Source organism: Lepus europaeus, chromosome 14 (assembly GCF_033115175.1).
Source record: "Lepus europaeus isolate LE1 chromosome 14, mLepTim1.pri, whole genome shotgun sequence".
Classification (NCBI taxonomy): domain Eukaryota; kingdom Metazoa; phylum Chordata; class Mammalia; order Lagomorpha; family Leporidae; genus Lepus; species Lepus europaeus.
The window spans coordinates 42,162,638-42,187,407 of NC_084840.1; the positions used below are offsets into that span (position 1 = coordinate 42,162,638).

General features: G+C 46.5%; 1 protein-coding gene across 1 annotated transcript in view; it reads right to left on the minus strand.

Annotated features, from left to right (window-relative positions):
• Window positions 1–347: 347 nt before the first annotated feature.
• RSU1 (Ras suppressor protein 1) overlaps window positions 348–24,770 on the minus strand; it is a 221,433-nt gene continuing 197,010 nt past the window's right edge. Inside the window, exon 9 of the mRNA XM_062210513.1 lies at window positions 348–922. Within this exon, the coding sequence (XP_062066497.1) occupies window positions 820–922 (103 nt within the window). The 3' untranslated portion in view covers window positions 348–819. The remainder of the gene's footprint in view (window positions 923–24,770) is intronic.

Here is a 24,770-nt window from a genome sequence, read left to right on the forward strand (position 1 = left end):
CATTTTTTTCCTCTCTCCGTTTCACAGCTCTGTCTCCCAGCCACTGGCAGAGTCACCATTTCTTCAGCGAAGGAATGCCGCTTTCCAAATTCCTTTGGCAGAATCTCCTAGAGATTTGTTGTTCTGCTCCTTCTTAATTTAGAAACAATTCTCAAGAAAAAAAAAAAAAAAACCACAAACTCATGTGCGGAGTAACCAACTCGGATCTGATTTTGCATTTCTTTTATGGCAAGTTTCATAGTTGCTCATCTATAACCAGTAAGATTAGACAAGATAACTGGGGGGCTGGATGGGGGGCTGTAAACAAAAATATGTACATTGTTTTCTTACTCCAGGCGAGAAGCAAATGTGATACAAATTCAAGATTTTATTAAAATCATTTGTAAGTCAGATGAACATAAAGTCTCAGTGGTGAAGCAAGGCTTCTAACAAAGCATGCTCATGAGTTATGTGAATATATAGAATGAAGTGTGTTAACCGTGACATTTAAGAGGCCACGTGATTTTAATTATTCTTCGGACAATAAGCAACCTTGTGGTGTCTATTCAAGGCGCTGAAACCCTTGCCTCTGGAATCTGCAGCTGAATTAGACCTTTGTTCCCTGGCCATGGCACTTTAAAGAATAAATGGAAATGGTTTTAAGACTTCATAGAAATCTACCACCTACCCAAAGAACTTAAAAGGTAAGGTGGTAAGCACGAGAAAAGAGTGAAAAGAAAGAAAAATAAAAGCCACATACACATTGTACTTATTTGTGAGACAGAGCGAGAGGACAGAGGTGTACATGAGAGCGGCCGGAAGTCCTGTCCGTGCCACGCTTTATTTGTTCTTGGCGGTCAGGGGTTTCCGGCTGATCTTTTTCGACTTGTCATTATTCTTCCTGGGAGGTTCTGGGTTTGCTTGCATGTGTCTGCCGTAGAGGCTGGAAAAAAAGAAGAAAAAACCATGAACCCTCTTTTACTAACCTAAGGTAAGCTTCTATTGGTAGAGACCTCACCAACAGATGAAATCTCTAGAAATATTTAGGAAGCCAAGGAAAACCAAAAGTTCACAACTGTTTCCTCTGGGTCATATGCCGTGTCTAACAATTTAAAACTCTTACACACACATACGTGCACACATGTGCTCTCCGTGCCATGACATCCAATCATAGACGAGGCTCTTGGAATCTCACCCTTGCCAGGCTCCGTGTGAAACCAGCAAAGGGAGAGATTTGCAGGATTAAGAGAACCGGTCACATTCAGCCCAGCTGTGCCAGACCCAAGTTCAAAGGGCTGTGAGCGTTGAAGTCAACAATGGCAACAACTGGGTTGAACTGAGGAGACGGGAGTGTCGGTTTAGTGACAAGTGAGCCGCCTGCTTGGCCCGAAAGCCCCGAGGCTGGCTAATGTGACAAAGAGCAATGGTGGCCGAGTGCGCGCCGGCTGCTCGTGCGTGATTGATAGTGCAGGGATGGCGACCACACATCAATGCCACATTAATAAGTACCGCTGATTAAATGTTGACAAAGTGCCCTACAATTACAGTGGATGGCATTCATCGCAGAGCGGAGCAGGCTCCATGGCTGAGAAGATTTCACTGAACGGCAGACAGTAATTAATCGATAATTTATGAGTAATTCTGATTAAACTAAATTAAAAGCCACCCTAAAATAAATACAGCTCAAACTTCACTCCCCTCAGTGCTGTGTCTACCGACGGAGCGAGCGTTGACACCACGACCGACCACGCCGTACGGAAGAGCCCTTAGCTCCGATGTCTACTCCAGGAATTAGACACCTTCTTCTGACGCTGGCATTTCACCAAACTGGGGGCCATGCACAGTGTGGTACTATTTAGCATCTACTGATCTCTTGATGACATCAGCACTGGGCTGACAGGCTGAGGGGTGGGCCTGGCACGCAGAGACGCCCCACTGATGGCGTGCCTGGGAATCTGGACATTAACTAGGGTTTTGATGGGATCATACTGTGCTCCACAGTCTCCTAAGTGTCTTTGTAGATGCAGCACAAGCCGATCCCAACAGCGGAGATGACAGAGGTCTCCGCTCTCACGCACTGTCAAGTCCAAGGCTGGGAGCCGGCAGGAGAATGACCCACAGGCCAGAGAATGCACATGAGCCAGGTGCTGGGGATGCTCTTCGGGTAAGGGGGAGAGCCCTTCTCGCGGGTCAGAAAGGTGTCACATGCCCTAGACAGTTAACATTAGGGCCTGAATACTGGTTCTCAAACTTCTGTAGGAGTTAGGAGGTCAGAAGACTTTGTGTTAATGTAATGGACAAAAAGGCCTAACTGTCCGGCTCACTAGGCTAATCCTCCGCCTGCGGCGCTGGCACCCCAGGTTCTAGTCCCGGTCAGGGCGCTGGATTCTGTCCCAGTTGCCCTTCTTCCAGGCCAGCTCTCTGCTGTGCCCTGGGAGTGCAGTGGAGGATGGCCCAAGTGCTCGGGCCCTGCACCTGCATGGGAGACCAGGAGAAGCACCTGGCTCCTGGCTTCGGATCGGCACAGCGCGCCGGCTGTTGCGGCCATTTGGGGGGTGAACCAACGGAAAAGGAAAACCTTTCTCTCTCTCTCTCTCTCTCTCTCTCTCTCACTAACTCTGCCTGTCCAAAAAAAAAAAAAAAAAAAAAAAAAAGAAAAGAAAAGAAAAAAGGCCTAATTGTCCAGTTCTAATCCTTTTATAAAAGGACTTGTGACTCATGAAAACACATCATTAAACCTACAAGGCCTCTTCTTCACTTTAACAAGCAAAACAGATCCCCCAGAAGATTAGGCCATGGGCATCTGGGGGCCCAGGATCCCAGGTAACAACAATTGGTTTAGACAGGAGGCAAGTTCAGGGAGTCCAACTCTACCTCCAATTCCCAGTGCTGCCCACGTCCTAATCCTTGGAACCTGTGAATATGTTACCCACTGTGGCAAAAGGGACTCTGCAGGTCTAACTGAGTTAAAGATCTTGGCTGGGAAGGTTGTCCTGCATCCTCCAGGTGGGCCTGACCTTGAACCTCATCCTCGGCACCTGTGCAGATATATCACATGGACAGAACCATCCTGAGCCTAAGCAGACCCATCCGTTACATCCCCCACCTTCATCCATGGTGCTCTGAGGCATCCCTTTCCTCCCAAAAGTCCCTGTGCTTTTCTGTTTCCTAGGATGGAGTTTTATTCAAAGCCAAAGGCTTGATGCTCAGGGCTTAACGCTGCAGCATGAGGTCCTGTGGAGGTATCGGGTCTCCAAAGTCCTCCCACCTGGCTCAGAGCAAAGGTCTGACTTTCTTCTGTGCATCCACACAGGCCCTATGGTCTCAGCAACTTCAGCATCTGATCACACAGCTTTCTTAAATCCTCACGTGTCTTTCCTCTATTTTCCAACCTTTAACCTCCAATCAAAGCAAAAGAATACAGGTTCTTACCCCCAGACAACAACCTATGAAAACATCTATAGCGATGTCACTCTACAGTTCATGAGCATGGAAACCCGCCAATGTCTACAGGCTAGAAACAGGGTACTAAGGATGTGAGGAGACCAGGGAAGGGGGAAGAGATGGTTTGGTAAGGGCCTGCTACGTGTCCTGTCCTGAGCGAGTTAAAAGCCAAGGTGGGCACGGAGAGCTTTGCAGACTGGGTGCCCAGCTGGGCCCTGCCAGTGGGGATCTGAGGAAGTCATTCCAGAGGGGGTGAACAAGCCGCCTGGCACTCAGCAGGACAGCTGGTTGCCAGGAGAGAGCCGGAATGTTGAAATAGTTCGTTTTCTGCCTTTTTAGAGTCACATCCCACGGTGGGTGCCTGGACTTCCCGGGGCTTCATCGCGAGTCGCTACAAAAGGCCAGACAGGGGACAGCAGCCCTGACCTGAATGCTGAAGTCCTAATTTTGATACACAGCAGCTGTGGGCTCTGGGCAAATGATGAGCAACTTTCACCTCCTCGGGCCCTCCTCCCCGCTCCCTTCATCTTTCAAATCAAGGTGTCTTTTCCCTCACAGGCTGGTTCTGCGGGTTCAGTAAGTCCAGCACAACGCAAGCCCGCAGGAAGCGGCTAGCCAATGCCTGCTGGACACACAGGACTGGTGCAGCAGTCAGAGTGATTACATAAAGATCACGATGTGATCACCTTACTTTAGGAGTTTTTCCTCTGAAAACTAACATGGCACTTCCTATCAACGCTAAATCCCCGAACTCCCCTGGAAGCAAGGTTTCATCCCCTTTGAAGGAAACAACTAAGGCAGAGCTAAACTCACTGCCCCACTTCCTTGGTGAGTCACTGGCAGAGCTGGCTGACACCGCGTCCCCGGCGCCATCCGCCACCTCCTCCAGCTGTGTGGGCAGATGACAGTCAGCGCCATCCTAAGCAGCCAGGGCTGGGGCAGGGCAGTAGCAGCTGGCATCTCAAAGTCTACAGTCCTGTATTCTGTTTCGGGTTGCTACCACCAGTCTTTGGCCATGGGGCCTCCATTTTTTAAAGTATGGTAGGGCCAGAGCCGTGGCACAGTGGGCCAAAGCCCCAACCTGCAGTGCCCACATTCCATAAGGTCACTGGATCAAGTCCCAGCTGTTCCTCTTCTGATCCAGTTCTCTGCAATGGCCTGGGAAATCTGTAGAAGATGGCTCAAGTCCTTGGGCCCCTGCACCCACATGAGAGACCCACAAGAAGTTCTTGGCTCCTGGCTTCAGATCAGTTTAGCTCAAGCCACTGTAGCCATTTGGGGCATGAACCAGCAGATGGAAGACCTCTCTCTCTCTCTTTCTCTCCCCACTCCCCCTTCTCTGTAACTCTGTTTTCTCAAATAAATAAAATAAATCTTAAAAAAAAGAAAAAAAATAAAGTCATTATGGTAGACAGACCAATGGACTCCACGGTAGCTACTATCTAAGCCCTGAAACCTGCGTGGCAAAAGGCCCCGGCAGTTGTGATTAAGAACCTTGAGCTGCGAAGGCATTCCCGGGTGACCCAGTGGGCTCAGAGGTATCAAAAGCATTTTCATAAACGAGAGGCGGAGGTCGGAGTGAGAGAGAGAGGTGAGGAGCCTATGCTGCTGGTTCTGAAGCTGGAGCAAGGGCCACCCATCAGGGAGACAGGGGGCCTCGGGAAGTCACAAAGGCTGGGAAGGGCGTGCTTCCTTGAAGCCGGCAGACAGATGCGGCCCCCTGGACACTGAACTCAGGACTTCCGGCCGCTGGTGCTGGGAGATACGTGATTTGCTTTGCGTCCGTCCCTGCTAGGGTTGAGGGGTCAGTTTGGATGTTGAGTGTTCCCAGAAGCCCATGTGTTGAAGGCCTGGTCTCCAGGGTGGTGCTGTTGGGAAGTGGTAGGAACCATAGGAGGTGGGGCCCAGTGCGAAGTCCTAGGGTCTCTATGGGGGGGGTGTGCCTTTGGAAGGCAGTTCTTGCTGCGGTGTTCCGATAAAAGCCCGAGTTTGGGTCCAATTTCTTTGGGCTTCCTGGCCAGCTGTGCAATTCTTCCTCTGTACCTGCTCTGCCACTGTCACCTGCATCTTCAGACCAGATCCCAAACCAACAGGGCTGCCTGACCTTGGACTTGAACATCCTAAACTGTGGGCTAACTAACCCTTTTCACTTTATTTTTTTTTAAAAGATTTATTTATTTAATTGAAAGTCCCAGTTACACACACACAGAGAAGGAGAGGCACAGAAAGAGAGTCTTCCATCCACTGGTTTACTCCCCAGTTGGCCGCAACAGCTGGAGCTGTGCCGATCCAAAGCCAGGAGGCAGGAGCTTCTTCTGGGTCTTCCACACAGCAGCAGGGACCCAAGGACTTGGGCCATCTTCCACTGCTTTCTCAGGCCATAGCAGAGCTAGATCAGAAGTAGAGCAGCCAGGTCTTGAACCACCACCCTCATGGGATGCCAGCAGTGCAGGTGGCGGCTTTACCCACTACACCACAGCGCCGGCCCCACCCTTTTCACTTTATAAAGTTAGCTGTCTCAGGTGTTTCATTGTAGTCACGAAAAGCTAATATGGTCACTGAGTTGGTGGTAACTTGTGACAGTGGCAACAGAGAACCAAGACAGGACAGTGAATGTCTCTGGGCCTGAGCAGGCAGCCTAACAAGCATAAAAATGGCTTCGTTCCAGAAGAAAACATAAAGAAATATAAGAAAACCCAAACCCCAGACAGTTTCTGGAGTAGCAGTGCACTGAGAGGCAAGAAAAGTAAAGTGCCCTAAGGAAGAAAGGGTGTTGTTTCTACTAGAATGAGCCAAACACAGGCAGGCACCAGGTCCCGTCTCCACTGTAACTGCACTGATGGTCCCTGGCTTTAACTTATGGAAGGGACAGGCAGGGAGAGGTCAGTGCCACTGGAAGAAGTTTTATTGCTTGCAGCTGCCAAGACAAGGGGATGCACTATGCCACACAGGGTCACAAGGGGAAACCAGGGACAGGCGGGAGGCCCAAGGGAGGAAGGAAGAGGCACGACCCAGAGTCCTCACTGAGGTTTCCTTGGGACTGAGTGGGCAAAACCACGTGGGCGAGTCTGAACTGGTTTAGGACTGGAATAACTTTGGCAGGCCTTGGGCTGCAGGTGAGATGTCCTGGGGTGATTTAGGGCAGGGGAAAGTCCAGTTGGTGTTCAGAGAGGCAGCTGAAAACAAGGGCTTAGCACATCAGATGTGCTCAAGGGCAAGGCGTTTGCTATCTTTCAATTAGCCAGCCCCAGGAGGCCAGCACGTCCCAGAATTCAGAGCAGCCTCAAGTAGAGAGAATGAAAAACAAGATGAACACAGCCCCTGGGCTTTGGGAGGGGTCTGTGTTCTCCTGGCTGCCCAAAGCCCTCCCCTCCAGACTTGCACACAAGCCCCACAGGGCTGGGCGAATCCAGCCTCTTCTGCTCAGCCTGCTCCTTCCCATCTCCCACACCTGGGAAAATCCCAACCTTTGCTGTCACTTCCTGACAGCACGTTCCATCTGAGCCACCACTGCTGCAGTTCTCTGTTCAGGCGCCACCTGCCCCGGGGATTCCTGGGAATGGTCCATGGGTTCCACACTCATCTTGATTGGCCCTGAACATTGTCACTAACTTGCCACAGGCTAATGTCCTCATCTGTAAAGTGAGGATGACAATTGCCAGCTACCTTGGAGGGCTTAGGGGAATACTAAGTGAGATGTGGAGGCAATCTTGTCTCTAGGGGCACACAGCAGGTGTGCAGGATGGCAGCTGCTAACACAGCTCCAGGCCTCAGGCTACCCGGGCAGTTCCTCCCATTTCCCACCCACTGCCACCACGCCTGGAGTGCAGCCCGAGACCTGCATTGTCACCCTGTGCTGCTGGGGCTGATTCCCTTGAGCTTTGCCAGCTGACAGAGGCAGGGCTCCAAGTCACCCCGAGGCTGCAGGTACAGCAGGCAAAATGCTCAGAAAGTGGAGGGGACCCTCTGGCACTGCATCCTAGGAAATTTTCTCTCCCCAGAAATCGGAGCTTGTAGAGGATAATTGGGAGATGATTAAGGAGGGGAAAAACCAACAAAGAGCACTCTAAAGTGCCAGGCAAGGATGCGTTCCTCTCGGGAGTCTGATGAACAGGCTCGTGTCGCTAGAGAACACTGCAAAGGCACAGGGCCCACGGATGCTCTCAGCAGTGGGAGACGAGTGAAGCAGCTGCGCTGGGCTCGTGAGTGCTCTCCATCCTCATTTGTGAAGCCCAAAGGTGAAGGTGGGAGTGAGCGCTGCCCTGAGCATTGCTGGTGGCATCACCATGGAGCGATTCTGTGGACTGCCCAGGCCACCAGGCTGGCCATTTCAGAGAAGTGCTGAGAGAGCAGCCAGCTGCCTGACCACTTTAAACGCTGTGCAGCAGACCACTACTACCTCTTGACATCCAAGATTGAGCAGCACAAAATCCAGTCTGCTATGATCAGAATCCATTTTACAAATACACAAAGGTACTTCTCAGTCTTCATAGAAAAATGGATTACTAAAATAATAATGGATTACTAAAATAAAATCCAAATAAACTTAGATAAGTTTATTTGGGTGCAAAAACTTTTTGAAAGCCATGTGTAATTTTTAAATCTATGTATTTTCCTTGATTGCTTTGAAGACCCTTTTTATTAAGCAGTATGAAATGCATGGTTTCCTATTATTGACACACTGGCTTTATTTAATATGGGAACCTTTGCTTTTGGAAAAGTCCATGAGTCTAGCTGCTTCAGCTGGACCTGACAGTCTGGAGCTGACCCTTGCACCCTGTCACCACTGTGGCAGTGAGGACCACTGGCGGCCAGCCCATTTCTTCCTCCCCTGGCTATAAGGCACTGCCCTGGTTCTTGGTCTCTGGACACTTCTCTAGTCCTGTATCTGTGCTTTCATCTCCTTGTACCCTCTTCCCTAGAAAGATCACCTAACTTCATGGCTTCAACAATGATCTCAGAGCAAGTAGCCCTCCAAGTCACCACCTCTTCAGCCCACTTGGATACTCAGAGATGAAACCCAACAAAGCAGATGACCATCCCCTCTTCCGACTCCCAGAAGTCTGTCTTACCAGGTCTCCAAACTGCCAGGATCAAATGCTGAAGTCAATTTGACTTCTCCCTCTTTTTCAATTGCTACATTGGGTTTGATAAAACTTTCCTATTTAGCAGAAATTCTTTGCCTGTGACCCTGGTCGTTTCTGAAACTAAGTAAAATCCAATGTGTATGTCCCAGCAGAAAGGGCCTTAGCTTTGATCAGCTTTCCCAAAGGATCCTAACTTAAGGGGTTAATTGGATGTTTGAGGAATGAGCTCATTCTTATATCCATCATCCTCTTTCTTCTTTCTTTCTTCTACTCCAATCTAGGCCTCTGTCAGCATGGCCATCAGATGATGTAATGGTTTCCTTCTTGGTGCTGCCCATGCAGTACCTTCCCTCTTCCAATGTGTCCTACTGATAACTGACAGAACCACCTCTCCTTGGCGGAAGCACGGAAAGCAACACTTGCCGTCCCCTGGACTGAGTACCCAGCACGGAACCTGGCACCTAGCAGCCACTGGGGACCTAGCTTACCTACCTTCATCTCTCCCTGTGTAGTAACAGGCGCACGTACAGTAAGATTGGTCTGTGCTCAGGTATTGTGCAGTGTAGGAAAGATGGCTGCAGAGTGAACTCTGCCACCTGTCAGCGGAGCATCCTCGGATTTCGATGCCTGTCTAGAACATAAGAGCATCAGCACACTACTGACCTCATGGATACAGTGGCAGTCAGGCTGGCGTGGGCTCACTGAAGTGCTTTGAAAAACAAAATGGGGCTGAACCAGTCAGAGACCTGGGATTAGCCTGTCCTGCCAGCCAGCATTCCTTTAAGTCTCTATGGTTTTTCTTGCTGCTCTGTGTTATTGCTGCCCGGAAAGTCTGCTCGAGGTCTCTCTGCAGCTCGGAGCTCACTCATATACTGGGGCCCTGAGGCCATCCCAGCTGCCCCCTTAGCTCACCTCTTTCCTGCCTTCATGGTATCAGGATTTCACCACTAGATCTGCCAACAGAGTGCCTCGGCAACGACACAACATTCACAATTTGGCTGCTGTTCAGTGGCTGGCCGCCGTCACAACAACCCAGGGAGGAAACTTGAGTTTCAGCAAACTTTGGGCTCATATTTAACTCATGTGATTACTCCAAAGCAGAAAGTCTTTTTACAAAACGTTCATTCAAATTAATTAATTAATTAATTAATTATCGGATTTAGTTGAGAGGGAGTGGAGGAAGGAGAAATCTCTCGTGTTCTGGTTCATCCCCCAAATGCCGACAACAGTTGAGGCTGAGCCAGTTGAAAGCCAAGAGCCAGGAACTCAATCCAGGCCTCCTGTGTGGGTGGTAGAGACCCAACTACTTGAGCAATCACGTGCTGCTTCCCGAGGTACACATTAGGAAGCGGGAATCAGAGTAAAGCTAGGATCTGAATGCAGACACTCCTATATAAGATACGGGAATCCCAGGTGGCACCGACATTGAAGCAAATATGCCTGCCCCAAAGTTCAAAACCTTAAAGCACAAAGTTATATTGTCTTTCATTTTTTTCTTTTTGGATTTCTCAATTGTGTTTTCTTAATAATGAGTACTGTTTTCTTGAAGGTGGGGACCACAGACTTAACTTCTTTTGTACTCCATATATTCCGGGCACTGGTGGAAACACATTGTGTGCTATGTAAATATTGTGTTTCGGAATGCCAGGTATATGAGAGGTACAATATGCTGTTCTTAAGTCATTTGCTCATGTCATATGCCTCCCTACTGTTGTTTTGGGTGTTTCCATGGCAAGTCCTCATACCAACCAAGAAAAGAACCAATTTAAAAATCTAAGTAGATGGCCAGTAAAAATAATGGTGAGAAATAATTTTGCCTTAATCTGTAATCTTAGGGTAGGATCCTAAATTTAAAATCTCCATGAGTAAATCTGTGGACAAAGTGCGAATCCTAGTTTATTAATAAGTATTTGCAATAGCTTTATTTATCCTATCTAGCAGTGATGAGGAGTTGGTGACAGAACCTTAGGATATAAATTGCTGAGTCTTAAAGAAAAAAATTAGCAGTTACCCTGTTAGCTTGAGAAGTCTCATTAATTCAAAAGGCAAAGATTTTTTTTTTATATCAAATCCCTGTAGGACGGTTCCACACAATTTACTAACGGGTCTGTCATATCCTTCTCCACTCTGATCTTCACTGCTCTCTGATCCCTACACGGTGCGAACACAAATACACACACATGTGTGTAAACATCATCCACATAACCGGCCAAACGGAATGTGTAGCTGGTGGAAGACAGACATCAAGCTATAAAGAAATATAATACAAAATATAAGACAGTTCAAAAATATACCCTACATTCTAGACTCTATATCTGCCCCACTGGAGGGGAGAGATGAGAATTCTGGCAGCGCCAAACTAACAATATCAAGCACAAAAGATGCTCATTAAACTTCATCATCCTGTCTACTCTAATGATGCTTTTACTTAATAAAAATTCCCTGAGCAGTTGCAAGGATATTAGGCAAGGTCTTTGGTTATGTATCAGAGGCCTCGGCTGTCACCAGCAAGCATGCAGTTCAGGAGGTAGGGTCCCGGGGGACGGAGCCAATTCAGCGTTCAGAGAATACATGCAGAGAGAAATCAATAACTGCAACCTGCTTCCCTGCTTAAGCACTTAAGAAAATAGGTAATCCTTTTAAATTAAACTGCGAAGTGCTAAATGTTGCAATTTCCAGAAGAAAGCCAAAGGCAAGAGGAAGTAAGTCCAAGGGCACTGGTCAGTTGACCAAACAAACTACTTCCTTGAGAGACGTTAGACCAGGAGTGAAGATTTTGTCATGAAAAGAATGAAGCAGTTCAGTACTTGGCACATGCAGATTAAAAAGAAACACCTGACTCTGTATGTCTGTAACACACAGATTCACAAGTCTGCTCATAAACAACGTGGAAGGAAGCCATGAATTAATCTCTTTGGGCAATTTACCCCTTTCACAAATCACTCTTAAGAACTATTGCTATGAAAATATACTAACTAGACTCTAGCTCACAAAAGCTAAATAGTAATTATCTGAAAGACCTCTTAACATAGATAGTTTCACGCTAGTACTATATAATCACAAGCTACTGCTTTTATCCATTTATTTAACCCACTTTAAATTGCAGCCAGTACACAATTGGCTGACGGGATTACTACAGCTGTTGTTAAGAGTGAGGCAGGGGGCCAGTGCTGTGGTGTAGCGGGTAAAGCTGTCTCCTGCAGTGCCGGCATCACATATGGGCGCTGGTTTAAGTCCCAGCTGCTCCACTTTCGATCCTGCTCTCTGTCTGGGAAAGCAGTAGAAGATGGCCTGAGTCCTTGGGCCCCTGCACTTGCATGGGAGACCTGGAAGAAGCTCCTGGCTCCTGGCTTCAGATGGGGCCAGCTCCGGCTGTTGCAGCCAGTTGGGGAGTGAACCAGCAGATGGAGCTTTCTCTCTCTGCCTCTGCTTCTCTGTAACTCTGACTTTCAAGTAAATAAATAAATCTTTATAAAAGAGTGAGGCAGGACCCACAAGTTTGAATTTAAGGAAATAACTTGGTCCCCTGTGTATTAAAAGATAAAATCAGCACCAAAATAATCAAAGCAGAGACAGGAAAAGTCACCCCAAATAATACCGGGGCAGCCCCCAGGCCAGTGAGACTCGACTGTAACCAGACCACAGGTATTCACAAAGCGGAAGACAATCTGTCCATCAGAAGTGCATTGGCCAGCAACACAGACAGCAGGGATAAAGCAGGCAGGGCACACCTGAGCACCGTGCAGAGACAGGCAGTGGGGACCAATAGGTGGTGAGGCCGGTGCCTGTGCACACCCTAGCAGGACTGTCTTGGCAAGGAAGCAGAACCAAGCACTGCCCCCACCCTCATCTACCAGGCCAGTTCCCCCACCCTCCTGCACTGCTGCTCTCCATGTTCTGATCCCAGGCCGGCCCACTCCGTGTCTTCAACACTCCCTCCGCCTGGAATGCTTCTCCCCAGGTGTCTCTGATGTATCAGTGATGACCATCCCCATTTTACAGGTGAAGAAACAGAGGCACAGTAAGGGACGCAGGCACTCGGACTCCAGAGTTGGGTTATGCTGTCCTGGTGTCAGGACAACGAGACTCACAACTCAGCCTTCCGCCTGTCATCACCCTGGTGACATCACTGGCCCACACAGGAGCATGTGTTTTGAGAGGCAGTGAGACAAACAGGTCTTGGGTCTTAGCTCAAACTGTGGGGGATGACAAGTCCTTTCTTTTCTGCTTTCTTTAATCTGGGAGGACGCAAGCCCATGCATGCTGGCGTCCTCTCAGGGCATGCTGTAGACAGCCCACCTCGGGGAGAAACGAGCACAGACAAAAGGGAACTGAAAGACAGAGACCGGGTCCAATGACATTGTTTGGGTCCCTCTATCATGCCGTGCCTGAAGTCCACTAGCTCGCTGGCTTCGTTTTAGGTTAAAATCATCAAATGCCACCTCCCTCCCCACCTTAGGCTTCTCATTTGTTGCCACGAAAGGACTGCTGAGTCTGCTCTGTACCTCATCACTCTGGTCCACGTGAGTTCCCAAGTGAGGACATCCTGGCCCACACCATCTCCCCTAACCACATTTACTCCCTTCACGTCACTGTCTTAGTTACTCTGTTCCATCACTGTTGTTTCCTGCCTCCCCTGATACAATGCCTCCCAGAGAACAGAAACTGTCTTTTTCAGTGTACTTTGTGACTGGGAAGCTGTATGCACACTATAAATGTTTGTTGACTGACTGAATGAAAGCACGTACCACTGTACTTACTAAGATGGACTGAAAATATCCAAATATGAGAGTATCTTCCCAACTGGATTATTAATGCCTCTGCAACAGGGATTCTGTCTAAATTATTTTTGTTTCTCCAGTGCCTGATGCCCGGCATATAACTGTTGCACGATGACTAATGGACAGAATCAGCTGCTTAGCCAAGGAGCATTTCCTGACGTCCTGGGTTGCATGCCCAGCAGTCACTCCATGGGCCTCCCATTTAGAGCTGTCCACAGGTGATCCATGCTGTGCAGCCCAACACAAGCATTCCAGTCTTTGGGGCAGTTGTCTTCTGTCCTCCAATTCTGGTTCCTATGTCACTTTGATGTGTTTCCCTTAGTTTCCTGCTGGGCTCCTGAGGCCGCAAGCCTGAAAGTGACAGGCATGCGGTGCAGTGTTATAGCACCACGGTGTGAGGCCTCCTGGGTGCTAGGTCACATCTGCCTGTGGAGAGTCGCCTTCACAGCCCCGGGGCCAGGAATGTCCACTGAACTCCTTCCAGGTACAGTGGGCTTCTACGGACTATTAATCATGTCAGACACAAGTAAGAACTAAAGATAGTAGTTGTTTATAAGAGAATTCTGTTAAAATGGACGTTATAAAAGCTGTGTCACCTTCTTCTCCCTCTCCCCGCACACACAAATTTTGGGAAATAAACTAAAAATAAGAACCAAGTTAAGAAGAAAGCAGAAAAGGTCTTTCTGGCCACATGTGCTTCCTTCAGGAGTGGCTAAGAGTTGTTCACGACCCCTGAAGTTATCAAGATTTGGCTGCAACAGCAAAACTCATGCAGCACTCACTACATGCCAAAGCCTTACTCTGGAGGTTTCTAGATATCAGCTCATTTAAGCCTCAAGCACCAGCACATGAGGCCCTGAAGGGCAGACATATGTCCTGTGGCTCCAGACATAAATGATACAACAAATCTAGTGTCACAGAGCCAGGAGACTAACGTCTGAAAAGAGGGGCCTTTGCTGCTTCACTCTTTCCTTTGTTTTTAAGATAGAGGCAAATGGCGAGAGCATATAGAGGTATCACTGAGATTCCTGGTGGTCATCACCCTCCCCCCCTTCCACCTCTTTGTGGCTAACAACTCAGCCCTCTGTTGTTGGGGCTATCCCTTCCTGTCAGTTTTGCTCAGTCCAAGTGATCCGATGATCAGACCACAGCAGGTTGACGTATGGCCTTGTCCTTGGGAAGCTGGGTGGGCATCATGTTAAATGTAACTACTATAAGCCCGCAGGTTTCAGAGTGCAGTAGCAACAGTACTGAAGTTGGATGCAGAAGGCTTAGTCCACTAACTGGGTGTCTCTGCTTCCCGAAATGGAAAGTGGGGCATTTGGCCTTAAATGGGGGTGGAGCGGCGATTATCTAGTTTGTGAGCTGCCACTCCCCTCTTCTCATTGGTGACAGACATCACACAGTGATTGGGTGCCCTACTGGACTGCACCCAGAACCCAGTGAGACGGAGCACTGCAGACAACGGCTTCAACCTGGGCAGGGATGGGCATCTTACTGGAACCTACACACTTGACATACGAAACTTGTATAAGCATGTACCTTGTGCCGTCTAATCCTTAAGCAAATAACATTAAGTAAGACTTGGCATCTCTAAGTTTCCTTCTGTGCTCTGGTTATACTATGGCACGATGCCTGAGCTTTTAGACGGCCTTGCATTCCTTCCCCTCCTCCACTGTCCAAGGGGTGAAACCCCTTCCACTCACAAATATGGCAAGATACGAAAAAACACCTGGGTAAGTGTTTAGTCTAGTGGTTAAGATGCCAGTAGACATCTATGTCTCATATTGGAGTGCCTGGGTTCAATTTCTAGCAGGCTCCTGACTCCAGATTCCTGATAATGCAAACCCAGGGAGGCAGCAGGTGATGGCTGCTGTAATTTGGCTCCTGCTATCCACATGGGAGAGATTTACTAAGTTTCTGGCTCCTGGCTTTGGCCTCGGCATAGACTCTACTGGCCATTGTGGGCATCTGGGGAGTGAACCAGCATATGGAAACTCACCCTTTCAAAGATATACATTTTAAAAACTTAACACACAATTATTACTAGGTGTTTAAATTTAACTGAAAAGTGATCTCTGTTAAATATAAGAGTGGGAATAAGAGAGGGAGGAGATGTACAATTTGGGACATGCTCAAGCTGACTTGCCCCAAATGGTGGAGTTAGAAATGTGCCAGGGGATTCCAATATAATCCCATCAAGGTTGCATGAACAATGCCATCTCACTAGTCAAAGTGATCAATTCAGGTCACAATTGATCATACTGATAGGTCTAAGAGTCAAAGGGATCACATAAACAAGACTAATGTCTGCGAATACTAACTGATAGAATAAAAAAGGGAGAGAATGATTCAACTTGGGAAGCAGGCTACACAGCAGACTCATAGAATGGCAGATGTCCTAAAAAGCACTCTGGCCTCAGAATCAGCCCTTATGGCATTAGGATCTGGCTGAAGAGCCCATGAGAGTATTTTAGGCATGGAAAGCCAAGACACTCTGGCAAAACAAACAAATAACAACAACTAAATGAAAGAGTGAGTGAGATCCCAGTGGAAAGAATGGGTCATCAAAGAAGGAGGTACCTTTCTCTGAAGAGAGGAGTGAACCTCAACTTTGACTATGACCTTGTCAAAATAAGATCGAAGTCGGCAAACTCAAAAGGCTTCCATAGCCTTGGCAACTCATGACTAGAGCCTAGGGAGATTACTGACGCCTTAAACAAGAGTGTCAATTTGTTAAGTCAACAACAGGAGTCACTGTGCACTTACTCCTCATGTAGGATCTCTGTCCTTAATGTGTTGTTCAATGTGAAGTAATGCTATAATTAGTACTGAAACAGTATTTTACACTTTATGTTCTGTGTGGGTGCAAACTGATGAAATCTTTACTTAATATATACTAAATTGATCTTCTGTATATAAAGAGAATTGAAAATGAATTTTGATGTGAATGGAATGGGAGAGGGAGCGGGAGATAGGAGGGTTGCGGGTGGGAGGGGAAGTTACGGGGAGGGAGGAAGCCATTGTAATCCATAAACTGTACTTTGGAAATTTATATTTACTAAATAAAAGTTAAAAAAATTAAATCATCTGTAGGTTATGCAAACCCATAACCACCATCAAAGCATATTAAACTGAAATATTACTAAATATTAAAAAAAAAAAACTTAGGTGTAGCAGGTAAAGCCACCGCTTGCAGTGCCAGCATCCCTAATGGGTACCGGTTCGAGTCCCAGCTGTTCCACTTCCAATCCAGCTCTCTGCTATGGCTTTGGAAAGCAGTAGAAGATGGCCCAAGTCCTTGGGACCCTGCACTCGTGTGGGAGACCCGGAGTAAGCTCCTGGCTCCTGGCTTCAGATTGGTGCAGCTCCGGCCGTTGTAGTCAACTGGGGAGTGAACCAGTGGATGGAAGACCTCTCTCTCTCTCTCTCTGCCTCTCCTTCTCTCTGTGTGTAAGTCTGACTTTCAAATAAATAAATAAATCCCTTAGGATTCAAAACCAGAATGTATTCAGCTACTTATTATCCACAAGGTGCTTTATCCACCAGGCTCTCTCCAGATGGACTTCAGAAAACCTGCAGGTAAACAGTACCTGGTACCTTTTGTCATTTCCCTAGCAAGGTGGAATTCCCTCATGCAACCTATGTTTGTCATATTGGCAAACACCATCCCTGAAACATGGCGTTAGCAAGTTGATCTGTGCTTTCCCTCTGTTCCAGATCCCAAATTTTGAACTAAAAGGCAGTGATAAAGAAAGATTGGCAGCAGTGGGGGAGCCCAGCTTTTGGAAGGCCTGGGGATGAGTTGGTGTGGGGAAAGACACAAAATGTGTCAACATTTGTCAAAGGAACAGTGGAGAAGACATAGATGGGAGTCGGTCATGGACTATCTCTTGGATTTCACCCTTCTTTTAATTTTCACCTTCATGAGTTTTATGGGGGGAAAAAAGAATGGAAAGTTTAAAGTCTGAAAAATACTTTCAGTTATGATATATTCAGCACAGTTAATATTTGTCATCCACTTCCTCCTAGGTTTTACTAATCAGATCTTTAATATTTTCAGAGATATTTATAGTCTTCAAGTACAAAAAGGTTAAAAGCTAAGATGTCTGTGGTTTAAATTTGACGTACAAGGAGATCTTTGAGGAATGGGTATTTGGCCTAGTGGTTAAGATACCAGTTAAGATGCTTGTGTCCCCTATCAGAGCACCTGCCGTTGATAAGGGGCTCTGCCTCTAGCTCTGGCTCCTGACTCCAATTTCCTGCCAATGCCAATTCTGGGAGGCAGAAGTGGGGGCTCAAATGACTGGGTTCCTGCCACTCACAAGAAAATCTGGATTGAGTTCCAACCTCTTGTCTCCAAGCTGCAGCCTAACTCTGGTCATTGCAGGCATTTGGGGAATGAACCAGTGGATAGGAATTCTCTCTCTCTCTCCCTTTCCCTCCTTCCCACCCCTGCCTCTCCAAAAAAGAGGAGGGCCTGACTTCCTGTGGACTCAAGTTTCAATTGCTGGATGCCCCCAAGAGGCAAAACTGTAGCTGTGGGTGGGGAGGGAAGAGCTGAAGCTTGTCAAAACAGCCCCTTTCATCCAAGAATTCCAGTGTCTCATCAGAGTCTCACCCACAAAACACCCCTGGAAGGTGTTAGAGCATTTTCAATACAGATGGCGAACGTGAGGTGGAAGTAAAAGTGTGAGGTGGAGATGCCAGGGGAGCAGCTCTTGGGCCCAATGCAACACCGTGGATGGAAGACCCAAAGGAAAGGGCGCATAACACAGATGGTCTGACTTAGGGTGGTTCCACTTTGGATTTTTCAACTTTACAATGGTGCAAAAGCGATACTCATTCAGTAGAAACTGTACTTTGAATTTTAAATTTGGATCTATTCCTGGGATAGCAATGTGCCGTACAATCCTCTCTCGTGATCACTTGGCTCTGAGTCAGCCCAGTGAGATCAAGAGGGAAACAACTGATGCTCTAAAGTGTACTACACTGCCAGCGTTTCATGGATACAGGTACAGGTGGTTCCTCAATCTTCCGGGGGATGGCCGGGACCCCCACCGCACCCCAGGTTGCCAAAATCTGTGGATGCTCTGATCCTGTAAGTCAGCCCTCTGTATCTGTGGCTGACTGTATTTAATAAATTGCAAGAAATATTCAACACTTTATTGTAGAACAGGCTTTGGGTCAGATGATTTTGCTTAACTGTAAGCTAATGGAAGTGATCTGAGAATGTGTAGGATAGGCTAGGTTTGGTGTTTTAAATGCATTTTCATCTCAGGATATTTTTAACTTATGATGAGCTTTCTGGGACACCACACCGTTGCATGTCAAACAGCATGTGTAGTTATTTTTGACTATCAATAAACCATGTTTGATAACAGCTTACTTCAACTGACCTGACAATATCCTCATTAAAAATATTCTTCACTGAATAAGTATTATCCAAGACGATTTGCACCCAAGATGTTTTCCCTTGAGGGGTAAAGCAAGAATTTCTTAGTTAGTAATTACACTGAATACCTAGAGTGAGTTAACTTTCCCCCTCATAAGTATTTAAAGAAGTTATTTTAAAAAAATCTTATTTTTGAACACATACTTCCAATTTGTGGAGACATATTCCATATGTCACACATCTCTATAGAACAGCACTGTCCAAAATATAATAAACCACAAATGTAGCTTTACATTTTCTAGTGGCCACATTCAAAAAGTAAAAAGAAACAGATGAGATTAATTACATAATTTACTTAAGCAAATATACCCAGAATAGTATCATTTCAACATGTATCCAATCTAAAAATTAATCATCTATGATCTCATTAAATCAAAAAGTGATTCAGAAAATTTATCATAAACATGCTTTGTTGTTGTTGCTGTGTCTTTGAACTGTGGTGAGAATTTTACACTTACATCACATCTCGACCAGACAGGAGTTCAAGAGCTACATGCAGTCAGCAGCCACAGCGCTGCAGAGAACAGGCAATCCGAATGTGGTGCGACTGAGCTGTCCTCTTAGATGAAAGGCATGGTAGGGGCTGATGGGCCCTTGCCTGCCCCTAGGTTACCCTCATCGCTTGGGGAAAAGGAGAGATTATATATGTGAAGGTAAAATCAATCCCGCTCCACTCACCCCACTCATCTTGCAGCCTCCTCCACATCCTCATTATCCTTGCTTGTAATAGTGACGAGCTTGGAAAGGCGCTCCGGCCAAAGTGAGTGGTAGCTCCAAAAGCCTACAGACACCCCTTGCTTGGAGAAAAGTAAGCTCGGTCCCTCATTTCCTCAAAAGCAAGAAAACTTCAAACCAACTTCAAGAGCCACAGGTCCTCGGTGCCCCGCTGGCCAGAGTGCATTATCTATGAGGCCCTCACTAGGACAGGCTCAGGAAGCAGCAGCTGGGAGCTGGCTGTATGCACGAGTTCACCATTGCTCAGGCAGGCCAGATTTCCTCATCCAGCTGTGCTTCTGAAGTGGCCAGTGTTAGATCTGGCCCCTGACACTTCTTGTCCTCCTCCCCCCGTCCAGCTCTGACTCCTGGGCCAGGGGGCCAGGGAGGACTCACAGAACACACTGTGGGTGGTCATGAGATGAGACATGACCAGGTCTTCATAGAGGAGAGGATAAGGAGAGATAGAGGACAGATATTAATTTGTTGGTTACACGAGGGCTAATAGTATTTTAAAATCCGTCATTTCTTATTAAGGTATTTTTCCCCCATAAAACTCAAAACACAAAATTAAAAACTAAAGATAGAGTGAAATCCAAAGGCTCATCTACCATTGAGCCCCCAAGGATATCTTCCTTATTATTCTTGTGACAATTGCTGATTTGCTCCCAAGTATCACTTTGATTCTTTTCCTGCAGTAAGCCTTCTTTGTGTTCCTATGTTCTGTTTCAATCTCCCACATCAATGAGGGTTGCCACCTTCTCCTCTGGCTAATATTGACAGGGGAGCCCTCTCTTATGGGGGCACTTAAAAAAATAGAGTTGACCCTTAAAATATACAAGCATAGCTAGCATGACTTAGGAATCCTGGTTGAAAGCAAGAGTTCTGGACAAACTTGTGAAAGACTGTCTCTCTTTATGCACAGCACGTGTGTGGAAGTTACAAGGTTCTGTTAGACGCAAATGTGAAACTCATCTGCACTTCCTGGCAGCCTGGAAAACTTGCCAAAGTTGCCTACCCTCTCTGAGAGTGCCTTCTCATCTGTAAAATGGACTAATAATAATAGTACCATTCACACAGGGTTCATATGAGGACAAAATAACAAATACAGAGTACTTGGCAGGTATCAGACAGGTGCTCAATAAACCAACACTATGACACACTGCTCAGAGCTGGGGTTGTCCATTCTAAGACTGGTTGAAGGCACACAATTGCAAAATGCTTTATGACTGTGTGCCCAACATTTTACACAAAATACAGCTCCCTTCCAAAGAGATATTTTTCTAAAATGTTGTAACATGTATGCTTGAGGGAAACAGCAAATGGCAGAGAACATAAGGAGAGGCCTTGGATATAAAATTACCAACATGTTTAGTCATTTTCTGAGCCTGGTTTTCACTGAACTTCACACAGAACTGTGGCAGTCAATGCCAAAAATAAAAACCATGAAAATTCTTCTTGGAAGAAGGTGAACTCCCATCTGCCCTGTCCAGCGTTCTGAATGGGCAGCTCACCAGTAGTAATTGAAAAAATGCAAAGGGCATTGAGTGTTTCTCCAATCTCCTCTTGCTCCAGCTCTCCCATTCACAGGCTAAGCTGTTCTCACATCTATTCAGATGGGAGCCACATTATGTAAAGAGTCAATAAGCTTTATGGTAAATCTGCAGTGAGAGTGTCATTTGTTGTAATGAACACTGATCATAAGTTAAGCCCCTAGCTACTCTCGCTGTTATTTTTCATTATACTGTTCCTTGCTCTGTTATATTTCAGGCGTACTCAGGGAATTCATGCAACTGCGTTCACCAGTCAGCTCTTCGTTATTCAGATTAGGTTCTGCTAAGATGCAATGGAGCAATTTGCAAGCACACGGACTTGTAAGAAAGGCATCAGACACCGGTTGTGTGTTCCTCTCTGTGATGCCAGCGGGCAACCCTCCCTCCTCTTCTCCTCCTGGGTTGTTTGTCCTCTTAATTTGCTATTTTTCTCTCTATTTATCTTGCACTCCACTCACAGGATGATTCTCCAGGCCCAAAGCCGAGAGTATTAACAATGCATTTCTAGGTATTTTTTCCTTCAGTAACAACTCTTTGTTCAGTTCAACAACCAGAATGTTTCCAAAAATCATCATCGCCTCTCCTACAGCTCTCACTTGCAAACACCACTCTGCTTACATTATAGTCAGCACCCACCTCCCAACTCCTCCCCCCTCCCCCCCCCAGCTGCTTTAAAGGACACTAACTCCAAAAGGCACACCAATGAGGAAAGGCTGGAAATCCTCCATTTTTTAAAAAAGCCAATATGAAAAATTCATTTTGCATGTTGTATATTAAGCATGAGAGTGGCATTTCCATATGCCTCTGTGTTTTGTGCTCTCAGAACTGCAGATAAGTAGGCAGTGAGTCCCCAGAGCCCAGAGATGTCGTGTCACCGCTATGCCTCAGCAATCACTGACCACCACACAGGCTCGGAGACCATGAGTGTTCATGGCAAGCGCTAGCCCCTAAGCCAAGAACACAACCAGGCTTTGCCACTCTAACTGGGCACAGGATTTCAGGCTATCCCCACCTGATGCTGGGTATCATTAGTTTTCATTAGACTATTAGTTTTGATCTTGTTTGTAACAGGGCCAGAGGATAACTGAAAATACGAAGGTTGAAAAAATGGTACCAGCAGGCACCAAAGATCTGGGCTCACCGTGCTGGGTACCTTTTTAGGGCAGGCTTGATTAGGAAGGCTCCCTTTTCTGGGAAATCTAGTTCAATGAACTGAAATGTATTCAGACAGGCATGGTACAGTCATGCCATTTCTGCTACTACATTTTTCTCCTGATCCACATCAGAGAAAAGCTGAGAATAAATGTTTATTGAAATGTCCACAGTTGTTTAAAGATAACATTAGTTTCCACCCTCACCTTACCCCCACCGCTCCAGACATGACTTGATGCTTCTGGTGAGTGCAGAAGACCATGTGCACCCTGGAAATACGTGAAACAATCTCACACCAGGCCATGTTCCTCAGGCATCAGGGCTCACCTGGGAAAACTACTGGGGTGGGTTCAGGGGTACTTGCAGGGAGGGTGGGCATAGAATCAAGGCCAGAAAAAAAAAGAGTCCAAATTTTGGGTAAGAAAGGTGGTCTTCTTAGTGCAGCGATGAGCCATAGGAATCCCAACATTAGAAATAACACAAAATGCGGCGCCGGCACACCGGGTTCTAGTCCCGGTCGGGGCACCAATCCTGTCCCGGTTGCCCCTCTTCCAGGCCAGCTCTCTGCTGTGGCCAGGGAGTGCAGTGGAGGATGGCCCAAGTGTTTGGGCTCTGCACCCTATGGGAGACCAGGAGAAGCACCTGGCTCCTGCCAACGGAACAGCGCGGTGCGCCGGACGCAGCGCGCTACCGCGGCGGCCATTGGAGGGTGAACCAACGGCAAAAGGAAGACCTTTCTCTCTTTCTCTCACTGTCCACTCTGCCTGTCAAAAAAAAAAAAAAAAAAGAAATAACACAAAATGGGCAAACAAAGCTCCCCATGCTGAGCACTTCAATCACAAATATCTCAACTTCAGATCAGGTGTGACACTCAAAGACAGCAAACAGGCAACAGCATCTGAAAATATTTGTAGATATTAAATCAAGAAGCAGCTAGTGTGGGACACATCAGAGGTCACAAAGAAACCTCCCTCTGAGAATATGAGGGTACTTGAAAAAGTCTGTGGAAAAATAGTAAAGGTAAGATTATTTTAGCACAAAATATTTTGAAATCCACGAATATATGTTTTCATAATATTTCTATTAACTTTTAAAAAAAATTATATTATTTATTTGAAAGGCAGAGTTACAGAGCCCCCTCTCCCCTCTCTCACACACACCCACATCCATGGAGGAGCGAGGGAGGGAGGGAGAGGAAGAGGGTGGGGGAGAGAGAGAGAGTATCTTTATTTACTGGTTCACTCCCCAAATAGCTGCAATGCCAGGGCTGTGCCAGACTAAAGCCAGGCGCTCCACCCAGGTCTCCCACCTGGGTGGAAGTGGCCCAAACACTTGCTCCATCTTCTGCTGCTTTCCTAGGCAAATAAGCAGGGAGCTAAATCAGAAGTGGAGCACCTGGAACTCAAACCAGTGCTTGTATGGGGTGTGGACGTCTCAAGAGGCAGTTTAACCCGCTGAGCTGCAACACCGGTCCCTCCATGAACTTTTTGAGGACCTCTCATGTACATCGATTCCAAAAAATTTCTGCCACCAGATTAAACTTATCTTTTAATTCCATTTTCCATGAACTTTTTGATGTGCCACTGTACAACAGAGTTACCTCATATTCGAAAGGAACCACTAAGGGATATATGACCATATAGATCTATTAGTCTCTCTGGGCCTCATTTTAATCACACATAAAATGGGCATTCTGCCTGATAGCTAAGAGAGAGGATTAAACACCAAGAACTTAGTATCTGGCTGAAAATGGTCTCCCTTCAGCACAGTGTTCACAGTGATTCCCCAAACATGCTGACTCAGAATGTAGCTGTGTTTTATGAAGTCTTAGGAAATTAAAAATGAATGGAAAAACCAAGATAGAAGAATGCTTAATTAAAAATCGCATCACTTCAGATAATACTCAGGCAATTTTTAAAATGTTCTGTTTCTGCTAGCACAGGAGTGTCTCCTTGGCACTAGGTAAGAGAAGGGGCCACATTCTCACCTTATAGTCTCCTCTGTTTGGTCCACATCACCAACTTAACCAGGGAAAGAGGGGATGGTGACGTTCACTATCAAATTCTCCTCCGCAACAGCAACATAAATAATTGCTGTGAGCAAGAGTGAGCAAGTTCATCACCAAGTTCATCACCTGTCTCTATCTTGGTAAGTAAGGCTTAGTCTCATCCCAGGGGCATTCGTATTAAAACAAAATAACAAACAAAAGGAGCAGATCAACTGCCTGCTTCTCTTCAGTGAATATTCTGGCCGGCACTCCAGGGAAGTGTCCTTAAAACAGGCGTGTTGGCCCTCTGCCCAAAGGTCCAGCAAAGCAACTCTGAAAAGACTGTTGAGGCCACACATACGTCCACATTTCTTAGCTATTTTAGAGAAAAAGGAACTTTGGCCAGAATGTTAACTATACCTCTCGTACACATTTCATTTTAAAAGAAATAGAAATATATTATAACCCATTTAGAAATTCAGAAAAGGTTAAAAAAAGAAAAAAAGAGAAAACTGTCCAAAGCATCCTACTCCAATATAGTTTACACTCATCTTTTGGTATATTTCTTCCAGGTCTTCATACAAGGTATGTAAATATCACAGGGTATTGGCAAGTTTA